Source organism: Eptatretus burgeri, unplaced genomic scaffold (assembly GCF_056783735.1).
Source record: "Eptatretus burgeri isolate ZD-2024b unplaced genomic scaffold, Ebu_testis_v1 Ebu_testis_scaffold_3173, whole genome shotgun sequence".
Classification (NCBI taxonomy): domain Eukaryota; kingdom Metazoa; phylum Chordata; class Myxini; order Myxiniformes; family Myxinidae; genus Eptatretus; species Eptatretus burgeri.
The window spans coordinates 1-20607 of record NW_028225121.1 but is presented as its reverse complement, the minus strand read 5'-3'; the positions used below and the strand labels follow the sequence as shown (position 1 = coordinate 20607).

General features: G+C 43.2%; 1 protein-coding gene across 1 annotated transcript in view; it reads left to right on the top strand.

The window, feature by feature from the left end:
• Window positions 1-20513, top strand: part of LOC147006452 (putative serine/threonine-protein kinase SIK1B) — a 49496-nt gene extending 28983 nt beyond the window's left edge. Inside the window, exons 7-14 of the mRNA XM_085868763.1 lie at window positions 650-691; window positions 5751-5799; window positions 8677-8742; window positions 13051-13121; window positions 13259-13315; window positions 18050-18262; window positions 19762-19857; window positions 20008-20513. Coding sequence (XP_085724889.1) covers window positions 5772-5799; window positions 8677-8742; window positions 13051-13121; window positions 13259-13315; window positions 18050-18262; window positions 19762-19857; window positions 20008-20193 — 717 coding nt within the window. The 5' untranslated portion in view covers window positions 650-691; window positions 5751-5771 and the 3' untranslated portion in view covers window positions 20194-20513. The remainder of the gene's footprint in view (window positions 1-649; window positions 692-5750; window positions 5800-8676; window positions 8743-13050; window positions 13122-13258; window positions 13316-18049; window positions 18263-19761; window positions 19858-20007) is intronic.
• Window positions 20514-20607: the final 94 nt, after the last annotated feature.

The window sequence follows — 20607 nt, the reverse complement described above, 5'->3', positions numbered from 1 at the left end:
GTTGGAAGACAGACAGCCTGATGGATGGATATGGATCAATAGCTTAACCCCGCTTTTTCCTCCACATGCATGGGGTCAAAATTTGAGGATAGGAGAAAAAAAGGGAGGAAGAGAGACAGAGAAGAGGAAATGGGGAGAGGTAAGGGAGATTAAATGAATAGAGAGATCAAAAATTTAACAGTCTTGTGATGAGCATTGCTTTTACTTCATATTTTCAAAAAGATGGGAGACACAATCGTGGCTCATGATCGAAGGAGGTGGTGAAGAGGATACTCAGGATAAAAGGGTGTGGAGAGTAAAAACTAATGTGGGCCTTGAAAGTTAGTGGTAGATGTAATATTTTCATCATTGTGACAGAGCAAAGCTCTGTGAGATGTAAATATATCATTATTTACAATAAGTTCATTTTTGACCAACATGAAAATACATCAAATGTGCAACTTATTAAAAGGAAAAGTTGTTTTGCCTGATTGTTCAAGATTCTTGAAAAGACTGAACCAACACAGCATGAGCCAACTCACCCTGATCCACAAAGACCATTGTATTCATCACTTTTTATAAAAATTGTACTTTTACTTATTTTATGCCTTTATGCACTTCAGACCCAAGGTGTTGTCATGTGACGTAATTTCTTGTCTTCCTCTTCCAGGCTGCATTGAAGTTTGTGATCAAAAAAGAGTATCAACGAGAGGTGAGTTTGTGTGGATGGGGAGGTAACAGTGCATAAAATCTCAGAACTGATTCAGTTTATATCGACGCCGATCATGGAGAATGTGTCCGTTAGACTGCTCTGTCTTACTTAACCTGTGTGAATTCCTCTACTGTGGGTGCAGTTTCAGGCCAAAGGGGCGATGATGGGTGGGGAATCGCGGGACATTTCCCCGCCCCACTTTTTGATGAGTGGTGATCATATATCGATGCCCACCCCCCCCCCCCCACCATCAATTTTTTTTGTTGAGTACATAAAATACTGTCGCTTCCGTGCCAATTTAGACTGATGTTGGATGGATGGACCGACCGAATTGGCTTTTTATTCCCTTGGACTGCATTCGCACAATGATGGCTTTGTGCACAAGGGAATTACAAGAAGCACACGAGGCTCTTCACTCTATTAAAACCTACAGGTTTATTTCCCAAATCCCGACTGAATAAATAAACAGGAGATGATTGAACCAACTGAGGTATACGATGACGGGTTGAGGTGGGGAAGAAAGGGGGAACAAGGAATCGATAAAGAAATACAGTAAACCCGACAATATCGCGGGGGTTAGGTTCCTGGAAAATGCTGTGATAGTTCAAACCGCAATTGCAGAAACCAAGGGCCAACGGGAAGAGGGGGTTTCGGTTCCTAGACTTTGATTCCTGGACTCGCGAGGAAGATCAACGACAGCCAGTAATAATGGCATAACAATTGAAATACAGATGTAAATATATTGCTTACAATGTGTAAGCACACCTCACCTGCACATGTACGTGATGCCCAGTTTATCGTCTGTCCTGTTGTGTTCTTTCGTAGGTGTTATACACTACAAGTTGAAAGTTTTAGAACACCCCCATTTTTCCAGTTTTTACTGAAATGTAAGCAATTTAATGTTTCAATGTACTCTGAAATGAAATCATAGAACAACTAAACAGTTGCAGATAAAAAAGAAATCATGCAATCGTTTTGTTGAACAAAATTTAATCCAAATTTTTCACATCAAAATAGCCACATTTTGCAGATATAACAGCCTTGTTATTTCCGATTAGTGTGCACACTCGTACGAATATGTACGATATGGCACCCCACAAAGAAGCCAGATTTACATTTGAACAATACTCAATACTCGTGGCATTCTTTCAACAATGGAAATCAAATATTGTTCGGAAAGTTCTTCCCAACACTGTGGTTGAAGTTCCCACAAATGTGTTGCACTTGTAGGTTGCTTTGCTTTTCACCCTTCTGTCCAGTTCGTCCCAAACCAGCTCGATGGGGTTTAAGTCTCGAGATTGTGCTGGCCATTCCATGATTTTAAGCCGACCGTCTTGTTAACCTCCACCATCGAAGATGGATGGAGGTTCCTGTTTTCACCCCTTTCTGTTTGTTTGTTTGTTTGTTTGTGAACAGTATTACGGAATAACTCCTTGACGGATTTCGACGAAACTTGGTGGGGAGGGGGGGTTAGGTCTTGTCCAAGGATCATGCCATTAGATTTTGGACTTGGTCAATTTGGTGGCCAATTTGAAAAAATATTTGAATTTTTTTTTTGCATTTCTACATGTTTTCACTGATTTCCACCCCCCCCCCCAAAAAAAAATAGTTGGAGAAAAAAAATTTTGCAACTTTTTTTTCAACAAATTTTCGATTTCTTTTTTGCATTTCTCCATGATTTAAGTGATTTCCAACCCTCCCCCCCCCCCCAAAAAAAAAATTGAGAAAAAAAATTTGCCAATTTTTTTTCAACAAAATTTCGATTTTGCATTTCTCCATGTTTTTAGTGATTTCCAACAAATAAACATGCCAAAATTATAATTGCGGCTGATTTTGGAACTTCAGGTGGATATACCCACGCAACATCAATTTCTGTCTCAAGGAATCTTGTTGTGACGAATGAATTGAGTATGTAAAAGTTAAAAGCAAAAGGGAAAGTTGCAAACTATAACTCTGTGAGCACTGTTGACATCAAATTGAATGAATAGGATATCAGGTTCACTTGAGTGAACGAGCAGTATTGGCGGTGGAGGTTTTGCACTCTACCGAGTGCTTCCTCTCGAGTTCTTTTCTTATGAGGTCGTTGTGACATAGCCTGGAGATATGTTTTGGGTTGTTATCTTGCTGTAGGATGAACCCCTGACCAACTTGGCATAGACCAGAGGCTATTGCATGGCACTGCAAAATGCTGTGGTAGCCCTTTTGGTTCAGGGTGCCAATCGCTCTGTGCAAGTCGACTCTGGACTCTGGACTCTGGATCCAGCAAAAGAGCCCCACATCATCACGCTTCCTCCTCCATGTCTGACAGTTGGTGTCACACACTGAGGAACCATCCTTTCGCCGACTCAATGGCGTAAAAAACCCTGCGTGATGAATCGAAGATTTCAAATTTTGATTCATCGGTCCATAAGACCTTCTTTCAGTTTTCAGTAGTCCACTGGCGGTGCTTCATGGCCCAGGAAAGCCTCTTTTTCTTATTTTGCCATCTTCACAATGGCTTTCTTACTGCCACTCGACTTGTCAAACCTGCAGCTCAAAGTCTTCTCTTCATAGTTGAAACTGAGACTTCCGAACTTTGACCAGTGTTGAGCTGTGCTTGAAGCTGCTGTCCTGTGAGCTGCCTATCACACAAGCTGTTGACTCTCAGAAATTGTCTTCTGATTGTGTTTTGACTTTGGGTCTGCCAGACCTCTTCCTGTCAGAGTTTCCTCCAGTTTCCAAGTGCCTTTTGATGGTGCCGGTAACTGCACTCACTGACACCTCGACTTCCTTTGCAATTTCTCCAAACGAAAGACCAACACTCCTAAGTGTTTTAATGGTCTGTCTGTTTTCCTTTGTTAATTGTCTTTTTCTCACCATGATGAGAGCAATATACTACTTCCTGCAGTGTAATATTGTCCAAATAATGCTTCAGAGGGTGGAGCAACACATTCTGTTCCAACACTGCTTTTATACAGACAAAGGGTTTGTAACGAATTAACAAAAGTTGGGACACCTGTAGGCATTGTTTACATCAACTTTCAAGGCTTAATTTACTTCCATTGCTGCAGAACAGCTGCAGTTACAAACCCATTACTTTTTCCCTGAAAAGGGCCTTTTTAACAACTCTGAAATTTGCATTATTTTTCAGTTTTTGGTAACCTAAACTTTTTTTTAACCTCTGGCAGTTTACCGCTTTGCTTTGTACCATTTCAGGTCATTCACTGGACTTGAACTGCTTAAATTTCAGTAAAAACTGGAAAAATGGGGGTGTTCTAAAACTTTTGACCAGTTGTGTATTCCTTCCAAATATGTTGTTGTTGTTGTTGTTGTTGTTGTTGTTGTTGTTGTTGTATTGCCGGATGTTCAGAGGTTGTGAGGAAGATGATGAGGCAAGGGGGAGGGGCATGTGGAACGTGAACAAGACGCCATCTTAATAGAGTCGGAGATATGTGAACTTTCCATGCTGCGGAATAAATGGACTTGAGCCTTGCAATCACATTGTTTCGTGTCTGTTTGGTGACGTCACACATCAGAGAGATGACACACACATTGATGAATCACCCTGCCTGTGAAACACTGGGATGACAGTTTATAACTGGGTTGGGATTCAAATCCAGGCGACACAGAGCGAGCATGTGTACCTCTTGGCTTTCCTGCCGTGGTGTGTCGATTCATGATTTCATAACTTAAAATTATTTTTTCTCATTGTCATCATGTGATGTATTTTGCCTTCCTATCTCCGGAATAAAACCGCGGAATCGCCATTGAAACTTGAAGAACTCACGCCAAGTGGCTTTACCAAGCATTCCAGGAAATGGTTGAAGAAACTTTTAAAAGTGAAATGTTTAATTTTACCAGTATTTGTCTTTGCCAAAGTGACAGCTCATAATAAAGGAAGATCGTACAAAAAGGGGAAACGTTGTGGAAAATATATTTTCGCATTTTCAGTGAGCCAGCCACTGCCTGTTGCACTCCAGAACAACACGTGGCCAATGCAGGCGAGTGACCCCTGAACTTTGTTCAAGTCATTGATGTACAGTATTCAGGGACAGTGTGAATATTGTAGTGTGATTGCCAAGTGATTTAGCAATTCCAATGACATGGTTGATAAGAAACTGCTCACTTGGCACGTGATTTTCAATCACCGAACCGTCATATTAAACATACACCTCCCGTTGACGCAAGAAATGTCAAATATGTCCAAATTGGAGAAATGAACACTTTTCTCGGAGTTGGAACTCTTTTAAGTTTGACTCTGGAGCTTAAATTTTGTATCTGCTTCGCTCAAGAGATTCTCGTGGTTATCACATGTGTGTAAATGAAATAAAGCAACAAACATTGATATCTCCGGGCGTTTATAAGCATGGCAATGTACCCAGCGATTCATAGTTTTGATAAACAGCCATTTGATAACATGAGTGTGGAAAGTGGAAAAAATATCTTTATCGTTACGAAATCGTTGCAGCCTGTTCCAAATCAAGGCATGGTTGAGCAGGCCATAAAACATGGCGGCTTCAGACCCCTGCGAGGTTACCTCTAAAATCAATACTGTGCTGGAAGGCAGTATTTAATAAAAGATTCCGCGATTGGCTTGTGCACATGCTGGATTTCATGAGTTGGAGTACCACGTACTGCACGGTGTGCATGCACAGAAAATGTATCACTTGTCAATGAGTATTCATATGGATAGAAATTTTCACTGGAGTGCTGTGTTACTTCAAGTTTTCTTCTGAAAGAGCCTTTGTTCACCCAGAGTAGAATTTTCAGGAGAGAAAAGTTATTCTGCCATCGTTGCATTGGAGATGAATGTGTAATGAGACTGTGAAGCGTCCTCAAAAGGCAGAACACGGTCCACATCCGACTGCAGGCATCATCAGACAAACCATGAACTAAATTCCACCCCCCCCCACAACCCTGCTTCTCCATCAAATATAACTTCTACAATGCCCCCCTCCCCCCACCACACCTTTTAAATAGCCATTGATGCCCATGATAGGACGTGTTAACAAAAAATACCGTTTAATGTATTTACATGATCCCCAAATCTTGGATGCATTTGTTTCTTTTTCTTTTGCAGTTGCAGAAAGAAGCACGCATCATGGAAAGACTACATCATCCAAACATTTGTAAGTGTTCATTTGGGGTGTAAGGGCGGTGGGAGTGAGGAGGGGTGAGGTGTGAGGAGGGGTGAGGTGTGAGGAGGAGGGAGCGGAGAGCGGTAGGGAACTGAGGAGGTGTGGGGGGGAGAGACACCTCACCAATGTCACTATGTACTCTGGGAAGGGGGTGAGAGCAAGGAGGATGGAGGAGAGAGGAAGGAAGAAAAAGGGGAAGTGGGAGGGGGTTTGGGAGGAGGTAAGTATGAAGGGAGGGAGTTTCTGGTCTTGCATTTGGCAGCGGGATTTTCATTTGGAAACGTATTTGTGGGGATGGTGGAGCAGAATCGTTTTGAGCCTTATGAGAGTGATTCTGAGGAAGAAGGTGGAAGTGAAGATGGAGGTGTTAAAAATATGTAAACACCGGTTGCATGTTAACTACAGCTCGGTAGATTTAGCTTTTCACTCAATTGGCACTTTATAATGGAGGGATTTTGTATTAATTGATAAACCGGCTTCTATATTACTCCAGCAGCAATACCCATTCTGGCTTGACAGGATGGACAAAATAGCCACACTCAGACACAGTGTACAAAATGGCAACGAATGCTTTGTTCCATCATCGCAAGCTGACCAGGTGTCTTGTATGTTGCAGGATCGTCCTGTTGCATACTATCCCTGGATGCCGTTTGTGTCTGTATCGTGTCCCACCGTCATGTCCATGAGATGTCGATGTCCATCCCCAGTCGAGGGGGAGTGGTGCTATGGTGGAGAGGGGGTATGGGTGGTGGGTATTGTTGGTGTGATGGTTGATGTGGGATTATGGTGGGGGGGGTAGTGGGGGTGGAGGGGTGGGGAGACCCTGAAAGTTATTGTGTCCTTGGTCAAATCCTCTCTGAGGAGGAGATGACACACACATACATACTTTCTCTCCACTATAAATACAGTAGACGCTGGTTTATTTGATTTGCATAAGTTTGTGTTGAAAGATATTTTTTATTTATGAACAGATAATTCCAGATGAGAGATAATTATTAATTTATAAATATTTTCAGGTGATCTTGTGGTAACTGCTGGGCAATGGTAACAGGTGTTTGATTGTTCGCTGAAATCGTCCGTGTTCATGTACTGGTTGTTGAGTGGAGATGGTGTTACAGTTTTGAGTTTCGGCCGTTTGTTCCGCGATGAGGGGTGGGGGGGAGAGCGATGCCCCACCAATGTCACTATGCACTCTGGGAGGAGGGTGGGAGTGAGGGGATGGAGGAGAGAGGAGGGGGGAGTGGAAGTGGGGAGGGGGTTTGGGAGGAGGTAAGTATGAGGGGAGCAGGGCGTTCTGGACTTGCATTTGCAGGGTTACTTGAGGGGAAAGAGGGAGAGGGGTTCTCGACTTGCATTTGCTTGTTGGGCTTGGGGAGAAGGTGAGGGGCAGGTGAAATTTTTTTTTTTACTCATTGTGATCATCTCATTTATTTTGCCTTCCTAACTCTGGAGATGTCCTGATGGAGAACCGCACCGCAGAGTCACCATCATAACTTGTAAAGCTCAAAGCTTGAAGAGCGCTTGCCAAGGTGCTGAAGCAACAAAATGTTTGAAGAAACCTTTAAAAACGAAACATTTAATTTTTACCTCCACCACCGATAATATATGTGTGAATGAGATTATATTTTCACCCCATTCTGTCTCAGGTCTGTTTGTTTGTTTGTTTGTTTGTTTGTGTTCAGGATCTCAAAATGTTGTGGACGGATCCGATGAAACTTGGTTGACAGGTTGGGTGTGTGACGAGGACGAATTAACTTGATTTGGTGAAGATCCGAATGCGGATCTGGATGCGAGAATTATTTAATTATCAAAGTGTTTCTTCACCATTTTAGAGAAAGTGCGTAAAACGATGTGGTACTGTTTGGCATATTTCAAAAATTGTATTGGGCCTGATATGTTCTCGGAGATCAGGCATTACGTGGCGGTGGTATGCGCTCCACTGGGTGCCCTTGTAGTTTTATATGTATCTATCCATGTTGAAGTGAAGGTAATAAAATGAAAGAGAATCGTTGAAAAAATGGAAAAATCGTGTAAAATAATATTGTCCATTTTCACCAGGACAGTCACCACCTGAGGCACTGGTGTCTTCGGGCGTTAAAAACATTGTAATGTACCCAGCAATTCATAAGTATGATGATCAGACATTCGATGATATGAATGAGGAAAGTGATAAACAAAACTTGTAATTGAGAAACCATTGCGCCCTCTTCCAAGTCATCGCATTGTTGCGCAGGCCAAAAAAATGGTGAATTAAGTCCCCAGCAAGAGACAGGGAGGTGACAAGGATCAACCTTGACAAAGGTTCATTAAATAAGGATGTTAATTATCTTCTCAAGGGGTGTTTAAATTAACACAAACACCCAATTTTCACTCATGCACCATCTTGGAGTTCCTTTTGAATGCAGGCAAAGTTTGGGCCACGAGGTTTCATGGTTTTGGAGTTATGGAGGAGACGGACGGACGGACGGACAGATGACTGACGAACACACACGAACATTTGTTCATGCAGTTAACCATTTTCTGGAAAGTTTGAAACTGTAGATTTAACAGTGGTGAATGTTGTTTTTGAACAGGTAAAATGTTTTACAGCCCTGTGACTTTGCTGCATATTTTTTGGGGAATTGATTAAAATCGACTTTCAACCCTCTGCATTTAATATACTATGTTTAAATATACATTCTAAAATCACCTTCCTTTGCTATTTCTGAAAATGTGAACATTTTTTTTATTTCTTTGAGCACAGGCCTCTCTGTCGGTGCAGGAATTCCTGACTGCTCAGTCGATCCCTGATTGTTATTCCCAGTTATCTTGTCTTTGGATGAGTTTATTATATATTTTAACTGGAATTACACTTTGTTTCCCCAACAGTGAAGATGCTTTATCCAGCCGAAATGAAAGGAAATGCTGTCCTGTGTGTGGAGTTTGTGGATGGGTGTAAGTTTTCTTCCTTTGTTTTTTAAAACTCTGCTGATGTTTGTGTCCATCGAGTCTCGACACACTTGAGCAGCTAAAACATTCAATATCTCCAAATTCTGGAACATTGTTGAAAATGACAAAAAGATAGTTTTTTATAAATAAAGTTTGAAAGACTTTGTTCTCTGTGTCAAAGGTTCACATCTTTCAGAAAACATGGCATTCAATCATGACCTTTGATTTACACATCACAAGTTGAGCAATTCCATTTTTGCACTTTGGGAAGTACAAAATGAAAGTAAAATCATGAAGTACAAGGAAATGTAGAAGTGGCCACACACATATACAGTATATACCTCAACAGAGATTGGGTGTTTTTAATGATGAATGTTCTTAATGTCTGGAGATCTTCCATGAAAATGTTAAAATGAAAAGGTAAATTAGAAGAAATGTGATTTTGTGTGGATTTCACCTTTTTCTCACGTCCACTTCCGGTTATGATGTGAACCCAACTCAATTCCTGTGGTTCGCTTCTGTTTCATTATGTCCTCATCACAGGAGGTGCCAACAGAAATAAATGAGGTTTGGCTGGATGTGGAGCCTTTTGTTGTCTCTCTTTGCAGCAGCATTGTGGGAATGGCTGTTTAACCTCAGGCTTGCGCAGTCTGTTGAAGTCCGAAGCAATTTGAATAGCTTCATCCATGACACGTCGAGGTCCCTGTCGTCAGTTGTACTGTGAATATGTGTGCACAGATAAACCCCCAACTGGTGTCTAAAGGGAAATGGGGCAGATGCATTGTGTGGGGTTTTTGAGAGGTCTTCTTCCTTCTCTTCAATTATCCTCCTCTTATTCATGGCCATGGCTCATTTTCGGTGGTTGCCATGTCACTCGTACCACAGTTCAATTTGGTTTCTTCTGTTCCCCCAAATTACCATGTAACATGCAATTGAGTCTGCATCGGGTACAAACCTGTTATTCTTTACAAATTCCCTTTCTTTCTTCATTAACTCTCACACATCATTGCACACAACCACATTCGAGACAAAGGACTCCCCACCTCACTTTTTAAAAGTGCTGGGCAGGAAAAACCGTGAGAGGAAGAGTCAACAACGAAGAGGAAATGGCCAACTCTGAAATGATTGACAGAAAAGGGGGCATTGGGTGGTGAGTGCAGCAATTAAATTGCACTGTGCCAAGTCAAAGGGCACGCCAAGACCTGCGCTTCTGGAAACTCCACCCCCTACAAACTTTGCTGCCTGAAGTTTCCGTCCCTCTCAAGCGGCTTAAAAGGCAGAACACCAGACCATTCGTGTTTGTTGCAATGCGCTGCGGACCTGGAGACAACCTGCCTGCCGATTTGTGCCGAGAAGGAGTGACCACCATTTCCATTTGTGCTGGAGCCAGGACAAGCTGTGCCAGACAGTGCTGGGTGAACGGCACAGCGATGGGTCCAGTACGAGACAGAGGCGCGAGAATGAATGAGCAGCAATGTCCCTGGCATGGGGAGGTAGCTCCACTACTGAACTGCACTGCTGTCTTTTGCTTTCCCTTAAATAATTCCTCAATATGTCTCCCTCCTCTCAAAAAGAGCATCATGATTCCAAAGTGCTGTCAATGTTTTTCCTCTTGACCCTTCTGGGTGAGGTTTTACATTCACACCTCACATGTTTCCTCAAAAGCTAATATAGCACACAGTCTCACTCACACCCTTCTGTTTTACTTACCCCTCCTTCTTCCTCATTTTATTCCAAAAATGGGATTGGCACACATCCAACGATGTATGCCCGAGTGAGTAATAGGCTGATCAAACGTTTTGCTCTGCCTTTTTGTCTTCTTCCCTTGCTATCTATGTTTGCTCGGAAGGATTCGTCTGGTGTGTTGTCTTGTGTTTAGTTACATAAGTAAGAGGAGAAGGGGAAATAAGTGCTCAGGGTGAGAATCTGCTCTTGTGTGCCTTTCTTGATTGTTTTATGTGTCTGTACATTTGTACTTCATGATTGGTTAATGTGCCTTGCAGATACGTGCCTCGTTTTATTTGGTAAATGGTTTTCACTCCTGCCCATTTCATCTCATCCCATCTTTTGTTTTGACTTCGTGTGAAAGACGAGAAGTGAAACCCGAAGGCCGTTTAAGACCCCTGAGAACCCTAAAACCCTTGATGACCACAAAGACCCTGAAGACCCTTTTGACCCCCAAAGACCCTCAAGACCCTTTATAAACCTTTCGATTGGCAGGAAGTTCTGTTCCAATGATTGGCTCCACAGTAAGCCAGGGCATACTCATGGTTCCGCTCGGCCATACAAAAATATATCGACCAGTGCGCACCGAGGGAACATACCTCATTTGGCATTTCCAAACCACGAGTTACAGGTAACACATTTGTTAAAGAGCATGAACCCTGCCAGGTTTGGCGGTGTCAATCGGCATCCGTAGTTGTTTGACAACCTGACGGGCTGTGGACTTATTGGCTGTGCGGCGGCGTGCAGGGCCTGAGGTCAGAAAGAGTCCGAGAAGTGCCCCTCGTGGTGAACCCCATTTCTGTAACAACATAGACACAGATTCCAGGTATTAAGGCCTCAAGTCTCAGCACTTTGTCTGCACTCTCTGGTTATTTCAACAAGAGTTGGCAATGTAAGAAAAATAATGCAAGAATTAGTCCTTTACCCTGAGATGAAGGTTGCTATCAAGGTGTGACGGTGTTCACCGAGTTTTCTGTGCTCTTTTATTTCTCTCTCTTTAAACATGTGTGAATACCACAACTAATCCAAATTATTTCCCTCGCCAAAGGAGAGGGTATTGCATTTGGGTCCGTTTGTTTGTCTGTTTGTCTGTCTGTCTATCTGCACAGAACATGAGTGTGTATTAATGGCATTAGACCCTTTGCAATCTGGAGACCCATCAAGACCATGAAGTCCCTCAAGACCCCAAAAATCACTTTGACCCCAAAAACCCTTCAGAGCCTTTAGAACTCGAAGACCCTTCAGACCCCTTCAGGCATTTCTGACCCTTTAGACCATATATTGCACCCTTTGGAGTGTTAGACCCTCTCAAGCTTTTTCGACCCTTTGGACACTTCAGTCTTAATACCATTTTGACCCTTTTATGCATTTAGACCTTTTTTGTTTGACCTTTTGACCAACTGACCTTTCAACCATTTTACTTTTTCAACTGTTTTGACCTTTGATATTTACACATTTCCAAGACAATTTAGACCTTTCATCTGGAATCAATGACCTTTCATTTACTTCAACCTTCCATTTACTTGCACCACTCAAAATGCACCACACAAAAGAAGTCCTGGTGATGATCTGCAATCTCTGATTGCTCTTTCTTGTTTATTCTTGTAAACGGGAGAGGGGGTTTTGCAATCACGAGTGTGTCTGTGCGTGTCTGTGTGCGTGCGCCCAGGCTGTAGCTGTTTTACCATTTGAGCTTTTGTCACATATTTTCAAGAAATCTTTATTCTGAGAATATGAAGAAGACAAATGAACAATTTGGTCAAAAGGTCAAAGGTATCGTTCACCAGATGGAAGAAGAAGAAGTCCGAATACAAAGTGGATGGGCTTCGCATTTTCAGATGTTTTGTCGTCTTGTTTTTGGGAAACAAATGTCATCCAAACATATTGAATCTTTTGCTGAATTAAGCAACTGAAGGAATGCATATACTTAATGGGGGTAGACAGGTCTGTGGTTGTATGTTTCACTGGAAGGAACCTGGTACAAAATGACCATTCCCCATTCTTGCATCCATGACCATCAAGTCCGATTGATAAAAAGATGTTAAGTTTTATAAAAACAAATCAAAACATTTTTATTTCCTCGAACCAAGAGTCCAGCTTGAGCTGTGGGACCAGTGGTGGGGATGGGGATGAAATTGAATAATGATCTGAAGTGATGACGTGTCTGCCTCATTCTCTGTTGAGAACGGAGTTCTGCCTTTTGACAATCTGGTTGAGGTGAGGAAACGTTATTTAGATACCCGAGCAAATAACCTGGCAACATCCCTGCTTCCAAATCGTAGAAAAGGACAGTTTATCGAGAACATATTTCTCTCCTGATCGGTGTGTGAGACTGTTGTAATGTTTTATCATTGAGATACACCTGTGTCATGCGTCACAGAAGGAATGCCAGGTTACTCGTGCCTTTATGAGAATGTATCACCACCCAATCAAACACTTGATAATTACCGATCAAATCAGATTTGATACTGCTAATGGGCCAACCTGGCCAGTCTCACTGGCCAATAGAACAGGTGTAAACTGGCCTGATTTACAAAATGCTGATGTGATTAAAAGGTCCTAATAATGCTTCTCTATCATTGTGTGCAGGTTCACTCTTTGACATTCTCTTGAAATATGAGAAACTTTCAGAGATACAAGCGTGGCATGTTATGGTTCAGGTGAGCTCAATGAACTTTATTGGCATCACTTGTGATGTTTTTAAGCACAACTTGGAGCATAAAAAGTAAATAGTAACAACATTAAAAAGTACAAATCCGTCTCCATGCATGTTTTAACCCCTTTCATCTCCTTCTAGTTGTTTTCTGCTGTCGAGTACATGCATGGCCAGAATATCATTCACTTGGACATCAAGGTAACTCACTGCACCACAGGCTTATTAGTTCAGGCTGGTGACACAGTGTACACTGGTGACACAGTTGGAGTGTACACTCCAAGTCTGATAGATCAGTGGTTTAAACCGTGACTAAGTCATACCAAAGACTTGTAAAATGATACATGCTGCTTCCTTGCTTGATATTCAGCATGAGCCAAGGTACTCAGCATTGCCTGGCAACACGGGGATCTCCTCTCACCCTTCCTCAACCTCATTCCACCCCAAGCCCTTCCCCTGTCCACTCACACTCCTACCCCTGCCCCTCCCACTCCTTCCCCTGTCCACTCACACTCCTACCCCTGCCCCTCACACTCCTTCCCCTGTCCACTCACATTCCTTCCCCTGCCGCTCACACTCCTTCCCCTGCCCCTCCCACTCCTTCCTCTGCCCCTCCCACTCCTTTCCCAACCCGCTCACACTCCTTCCCCAACCTGCTCACACTCCTTCCCCAACCTGCTCACACTCCTTCCCTTACCCGCTCACACTCCTTCTCCTGCCCCTACCACTCCTTCCTCTGCCCCTCTCCTTCCCCTGTCCACTCACACTCCTTCCCCTGCCCCTCCCTCTCCTTCCCCTGCCCACTCACACTCCTTCCCCTGCCCCTCCCACTCCTTCCCCAACCTGCTCACACTCCTTCCCCTGCCCACTTACACTCCTTCCCCTGCCCCTCCCACTCCTTCCCCTACCTGCTCACACTCCTTCCCCAACCTCCTCACACTCCTTCCCCTGCCCACTCACACTCCTTCCCCTGCCCCTCCCACTCCTGCCTCTCCCTCTTCCCACCCAAACCTTCTCCCTCCAGACTCCCACCTTCACCCCCACCCCCCTCCCTCCGGACTTCCACAAATACAATTATTTCACACAACGTCATGGAATCGAAGTACGATATTCCCTTAAAGTGAACCAAGTCGAACAAAGCGACGCATTTTGGAAAATGACTTGACACCACGTGTTTTTATTTTTATTTTACACATTCGGCGATACACCTCGCACGGAGCAATCATGGCACTGTTATAAACTGTAACGGAACTGAAATGGGGTTCAAAGTAGCAGAACATCGGTATTCAATGAAAGTCAATGACTTCATACACGGTGACACCTTTTATAAAGTTATCTTACACTTTCTTTTTCTCGGTGAATTCACACCAACAGGTGACTGAACTGCACATGTAATACCTCGTAATTTACTTCACCTTACCACATCGCTCACTCGGACGTCGATCGCTCGGACCTGATAACGTTGCTGAATCGGACATTACGACCTGAAGAGGTCGATCCCTCGGACGATAGGACGTCATTCACTCGGACCTTCCACTGTCGCTCACTTAGACCTTCTGACAAAGCTCACCCAAACCTCACGACGTCGCACCCGGAACTCATGACGTCGCTCACCTGGAACTTATGACGTCACACACCGGACCTGATGACTTCCTACACCTCGACCTTACGACAACGCTCACCCAGACCTCACGACGTCGCGCACCCAGACCTCACGACGTCGCGCACCCGGACCTTATGACTTCCTACAGCTGGACCTTATGATGACGCGCGCCCGGACCTTCCGATCTCACTCAATCAGACTCCACAACGTCACTCAATTGCATCTCATGCCGTCTTTCAATCGGATCTTTGGACATCGCTGACTTCACATTTCCTTGTCACCCACTTCACCTTACCACGTCGCTCACGTCACCTTACCATGTCACTCACTTCACCTTGAATAAGTGACTTGAACTTGACACCAACAAACTTGAATAAAAGGTTAGATGAGGATGACAATCCTAAACCGTGGAGCAAACCTATCAATATGGTTGATGAAGTGTGCATGAGACACGATATTGATTATGGAAATAGCACGACAATGGAAGAAAAACATGAAGCGGATCGAGAAATGTTGAATTCTTTATCTTTTATACAAAATCCAACCTTGAGAGAAAAAGTTGATAGGTTCATCGTGAATAAGATGATAAGTGCTAAATTGAAACTTGGGCTTGGAAATTCAAAAAACTTATGGGCTCTTGTGATGTCATTAAGATTGAAGAGCAATTAGCAAATGAATTACATAAACCAATAATCACAAAGTTTCATTGAAGGAAGGTTTATTCCAAGGAAGTTGATTATATCTGATCCGCTGATTTAATTGAACTCAATATTGATAAGGGGAACAAGTATGCTTTAACCGTTATTGATTTGAGGAGTAGATATGCGTGGGTTGTTCCTTTGAAAAATAAAACAAGTAATACTCTAATGTTAGCTTTCCAACAGATAATCAATAAAAGAAAGAGAAAACCAAAAAACTTGTAGACTGATGAGGGCACAGAGTTCTACAACAAAACGTTTTTGAATTTTCCTTAAAATAACAGCATAACATGACACAGTATCTTTAATGAAGGAAAAGCAGTTGATATTGAGCTATTCAATCACACTTTAAGAGAGAGACGATCGAAAAAGTTCACTCAACTCGGTTCTCAACAATGGTTATCTATAATTCAGGACATTGTGGATGAGTACAACGATACAATTCATCCCTTACCAAAAACGAAACCATCAGAAACATTTACAAAATTAAAATATGAAAAAGAAATGAATGACATATAGTCTGAGTTAAAAGCTGGTGATATAGTAAGAATATGCAGGTGGAAATCTCATTTTGAAAAAGGTAACACGAAGCGATGGACAAATGAACTTTTTAAAATTGTTGATGTAATCAGTACAGTTCCTTGGACTTACAAATTATGTGATTTAGAGGGGAAAGATCTTTTAGGTTCATATTATTCACAGGAATTACAAAAGACAAACATAATAAATTGAAAATAATTTTTTTTTAATTGACTCCACCACTCTTTTGACTCCACCTACACAAACCCCACCCACACAAACCCCACCCACCCAAACCACACCCACACAAACCACTCCCACACAAACCACACCCACACAAGCTACACTCACACAAGCCCCATCCACACAAGCCCCATCCATACAAGCCCCTTCCACACAAACCACACCCACACAAGCCCCGTCCACACAAACCACACCCACACAAGCCCCATCCACACAAGCCACACCCACACAAGCCCCGTCCACACAAGCCCCGTCCACACAAGTCCCATCCACACAGGCCACTTCCACACAAGCCTCATCCACACAAGCCCCATCCACACGAACCACTTCCACACAAGCCTCATCCACACAAGCCCCATCCACACAAACCACTTCCACACAAGCCTCATCCACACAAGCCCCATCCACACAAACCACTTCCACACAAGCCCCATCCACACAAGCCCCACCAACACAAGCCCCACCCATTAATTCCACTCCTCCCCTTCCTCTTTTGCTCCTTTACCTTTGACCCACCACACCCCCTCATCCCACCCCCACCCTTCCCCACACACACACTCGGGGAGGGGAGGGGGTGGGATGAGGGGGAGTGGTGTTGCCACCTCTTGTGATTTATCAATGATCCCCCTCCGAATACAACCTATAACCCCATTTTATTTTTGAAACTTGATCACCACATCGAGAACATTGTGTGCAGTTTTGATCAAATTCAGGACGGACGTAGACGGTGTAGAGAGGGTTCAGCACAGGACAACAACATTTATTCCGGACCAAGCTCGACTCAGCGGTGAGAAGCGGCTGAAGGAGACAGGGCTTTCGACCTGAGAAAGGAGGCGGTTACGAGGAGATATGATAGAGATGTTTAGGATAATGAAAGGTGGAGATGAAGTAAGTGCAGATGAATTACTCAACAGAGTAGACAGTGATAGGACCAGGAGTTATAGCCTGAATGTAAAGAAGAGGAGAGTTAAGACGTCGTGATGTCCTGTAAGACAGGGGTCTACGACTCAGAGTAGTGAATGCATGGACTGGTCTCCCTGGAAAGGTCGTAGAAGCAGAAACAGGAGAGAAGTTTAAATTTGGATAAGACAGGTGCCTGAAAGTTATTGAGATAGAGGGGTGTGGGGATGTTGGCAGGACTTTGAGGTCGCTTGAGCATTGATGGGTGATTATGTGCATGTGTTTGGAGTACTGTTGGTGGGGGTCTCATCAACAGGTGTTGGGTGGTTTATGTGTTTTTTACCCAAGCCCATGCCCCTGAGATGAAGACTTCACTTCTTCAGGAATCGGTCTCTTCGGAGAATCCTTGGCTATCGCTGGTCAGACTTTGTTTAACAATCGGTTGTGGAGAGAGACTTGAATGAGATTTATTTCCTGGATAATCTGTGAGCGTTAGCCGCGACTATATGGACACATGGCTCGATTTCCTCCTCCAACGAAGGTTATTTTCTCACCCGTCTGTCTGTGACTGTGAAACTCAAGGATGGATTCCGACGAAAGCTGACAGACAGTTTGGGTGTGTGACCATGAAATATTCATGAGATTCTCGTGACGATTCAGATCTGGATTTGATTTTTTTATTTTCTCAAGTGATTTTTCATCATCGAATGGTCGGGCCAAAATGGAATGCATCACGATATTTCCAAAAGTTGTGGAAGGGACATGAATAAAATTGGTGGATGAGTCAGGTTCGTGCCAAGAACAAGTTGATTAGATTTTGATTAAGGTCTGGATCCAGATCCAGCCTGTCAGTGCGATACAAAACGTAAACTGTTCAGTCTGACAGGTATGCACTCCTCCAAGTGCCATTCTCATCGAAGTATAATCCATGTCATGATGTCCACCTTACCTTCTCAATTTGTTTTTCTCCAGCCTGAAAATGTACTTTACAGTCGCCATCATGAGGTGAAGCTGATAGATTTTGGCCTGGCAACGACCTTCACTCCAGGGCAGAAGGTCTCTGCATTCTCTGGGACATTGGCATACATGGCTCCTGAGGTTTATGAATTTAAGGAGTATGAAGGACCAAATGCTGACATCTGGTCACTTGGGATCACACTCAAGCACCTGTTGAAGGGTTTAGAGGTGAGAAATGGAACTCATAGTTTCACTACTTTGTAAAAGCTTTCATTGTTATTGTCTTGATTGTTGTGTTCGAAGTTTTCTTTTTCACTGTAACCAATCAGAATTGTTTTTTTTTCAAACAACATACCAGCATGAAAAACTCTGATAACCAATTTGATTGACTAGTTTGACATATTTGACAATGGTGGATTCCTATGTGCCATCATAGATACTGTGGATGGGAATCGGTGGGCGGTGGGGGCGGGTAGGCTTTGGGAGAGGGTGGAAATGTTCTGCAGTTTGATAAATACAGTCCATGTCCCCAGAATAGTTTGATGTTTCGTGTTAACCACACCATGAGCAAAGGAAACAGGAAGCCAAGATCATGAAGAGCAGAGTCTATTTTAATGTTGTTAAATTCCCACTGGACTCACCCTCCCCAAGATGAAGGTCGACAAGATACAGCCCTCATGTGACCATCATCAACCTCGTCCCCCTTTCATCCTCTCACCGTTTTCGCTTTCTGCGATGTCCCAAGGTGTACGAGGTCCGTCTAAAAAGTAACGGGACTGAGCCTGCGATGTGCTCCACTTACACACTTGAATGAACGAGTTGCGTCACAGTCTTTCACAACATTCCAGCAATATATATGATTGGTGATGGTTGACTGCGCTCATTGTGTAATGTTTTTACAGGTCGTGCTTCACACGTTGTCTCGTCTGAGTCGTCGCGTTATGAGTCGTGAGCAGAGAGCCAATCTGAAGTTTCTTGCCAAGCTTGGCAAAACACATTCCGAATCCTTCGCATTGCTGCAGCAACTCTAAGGGGAAGAAACGATGCCAAGGACACGTGCATTTGAATGGCACAAGAAGTTCAAAGAGGGATGGAGGGAGGTTGAAGACGATCCACGGTCTGGAAGACCTTCAACGAGCAGAACGGCGGACAACATCGAGCGTGTGAAGCAGATAGTGCTTGGTGTTTACATTTGATTTCGTCTCATGCCACAGAGCCACCACTTTTGTCTTCTACTTCACTGATAATGGCAAAGTTGAGCTCCGGGGCTGGAAATCCCAGGGAACAAATACCATGATAACTCCACCAAACCCTGAAATGGAAAACGGTATGGCTCAAAAAACAGAGAAATGGGAAGAAATCAAAGTTGTATCAATCTTTTTGAAACACCCTGTACGTGTCGATATAAGTGGATGATTTGTGATACTGATAACTACCGGGTGGATCGAAACAATACACATTTATGTAGAGAGAATTGTGGTTTTTTTCCCCCACTCTGAACATGCTCCCCTGCTGGTTTGAAAATGTTTTCTTGCATTTCCATTTGTTCTGAGGAATCCTATGGGATGCATCATGATGTTGTTTTTACCAGTCGGGCCAATTCTATTGATGGACAGAAACACAGACAGACAGACTGATCGAAGTACAACTTTATATGTAAGAGAAATGCATTACATTTTGATGACCGTTTCAGATTTTTGTAAGAAATGGATTTGTTTCCTCCACAGGAAGTACCAGAAAACACAAACATCTGCAGTGATGACTGTGAATCTCTTCTCAAGGGAATGATCTGCATCGATCCTGCAAGAAGACTCACCATGAAGGTAAGAGGTCCAAACTGTTTTCATCGATTTGGGTTTCTTGATGAAGTATATTTCACTGTACCTTGTGGCACCTCATCTACAGCAATGGGCTATTTCCTGGTGGAGTGCACATTTACATGTCACATGTCAGTTATTATGTATGTTTTCCAGGAGATCATGAGACATGCTTGGGTCAAACAGCCTCCATGTACTACTCTGGAAAGTCAAAGTTTGGAAGGTACTGCAGCCATCTTTTGCATCTGCTTTTATTTTAAGTCAACATACGGACATCATGATTTATTCCGTTGGATCCATCTTGTGAATCATTGCCTTCCATTTCACATCAGTTGTGAATAGGCTTGTATTCCACAGCTCCTGTGATCTCTTTATCCTTGTTGGCTTCAACACCGAAGGTGGAAGGGAGGTTATGTTTTCACCCCTGTCTGTATGTCTTGTTTCTTTTTCTGTCTGCCTGTGTGTTTGTGTGCAGTATATCTCAAACAGTTGTGGATATATCCGGATGAAATTTGTTGGACATGTTGCGTGTGTGACGAGGATGAACTGATTAGATTTTGGTGAAGATCCGAGTCCGGATCCGCCAACTTGAAATTTTTTTTTCGGTGATTCTTCACCATTGAGAGATTGGGCCAAAAATGATATATAACACGATTTATCAAAAAGTTGTGGACGGATTCAGACGAAACTTGGTGGATACTGTACGTTGGGTGTGTGACAAGAAATAATTCATTAAATTTTTGAGAAGTTCCGAAT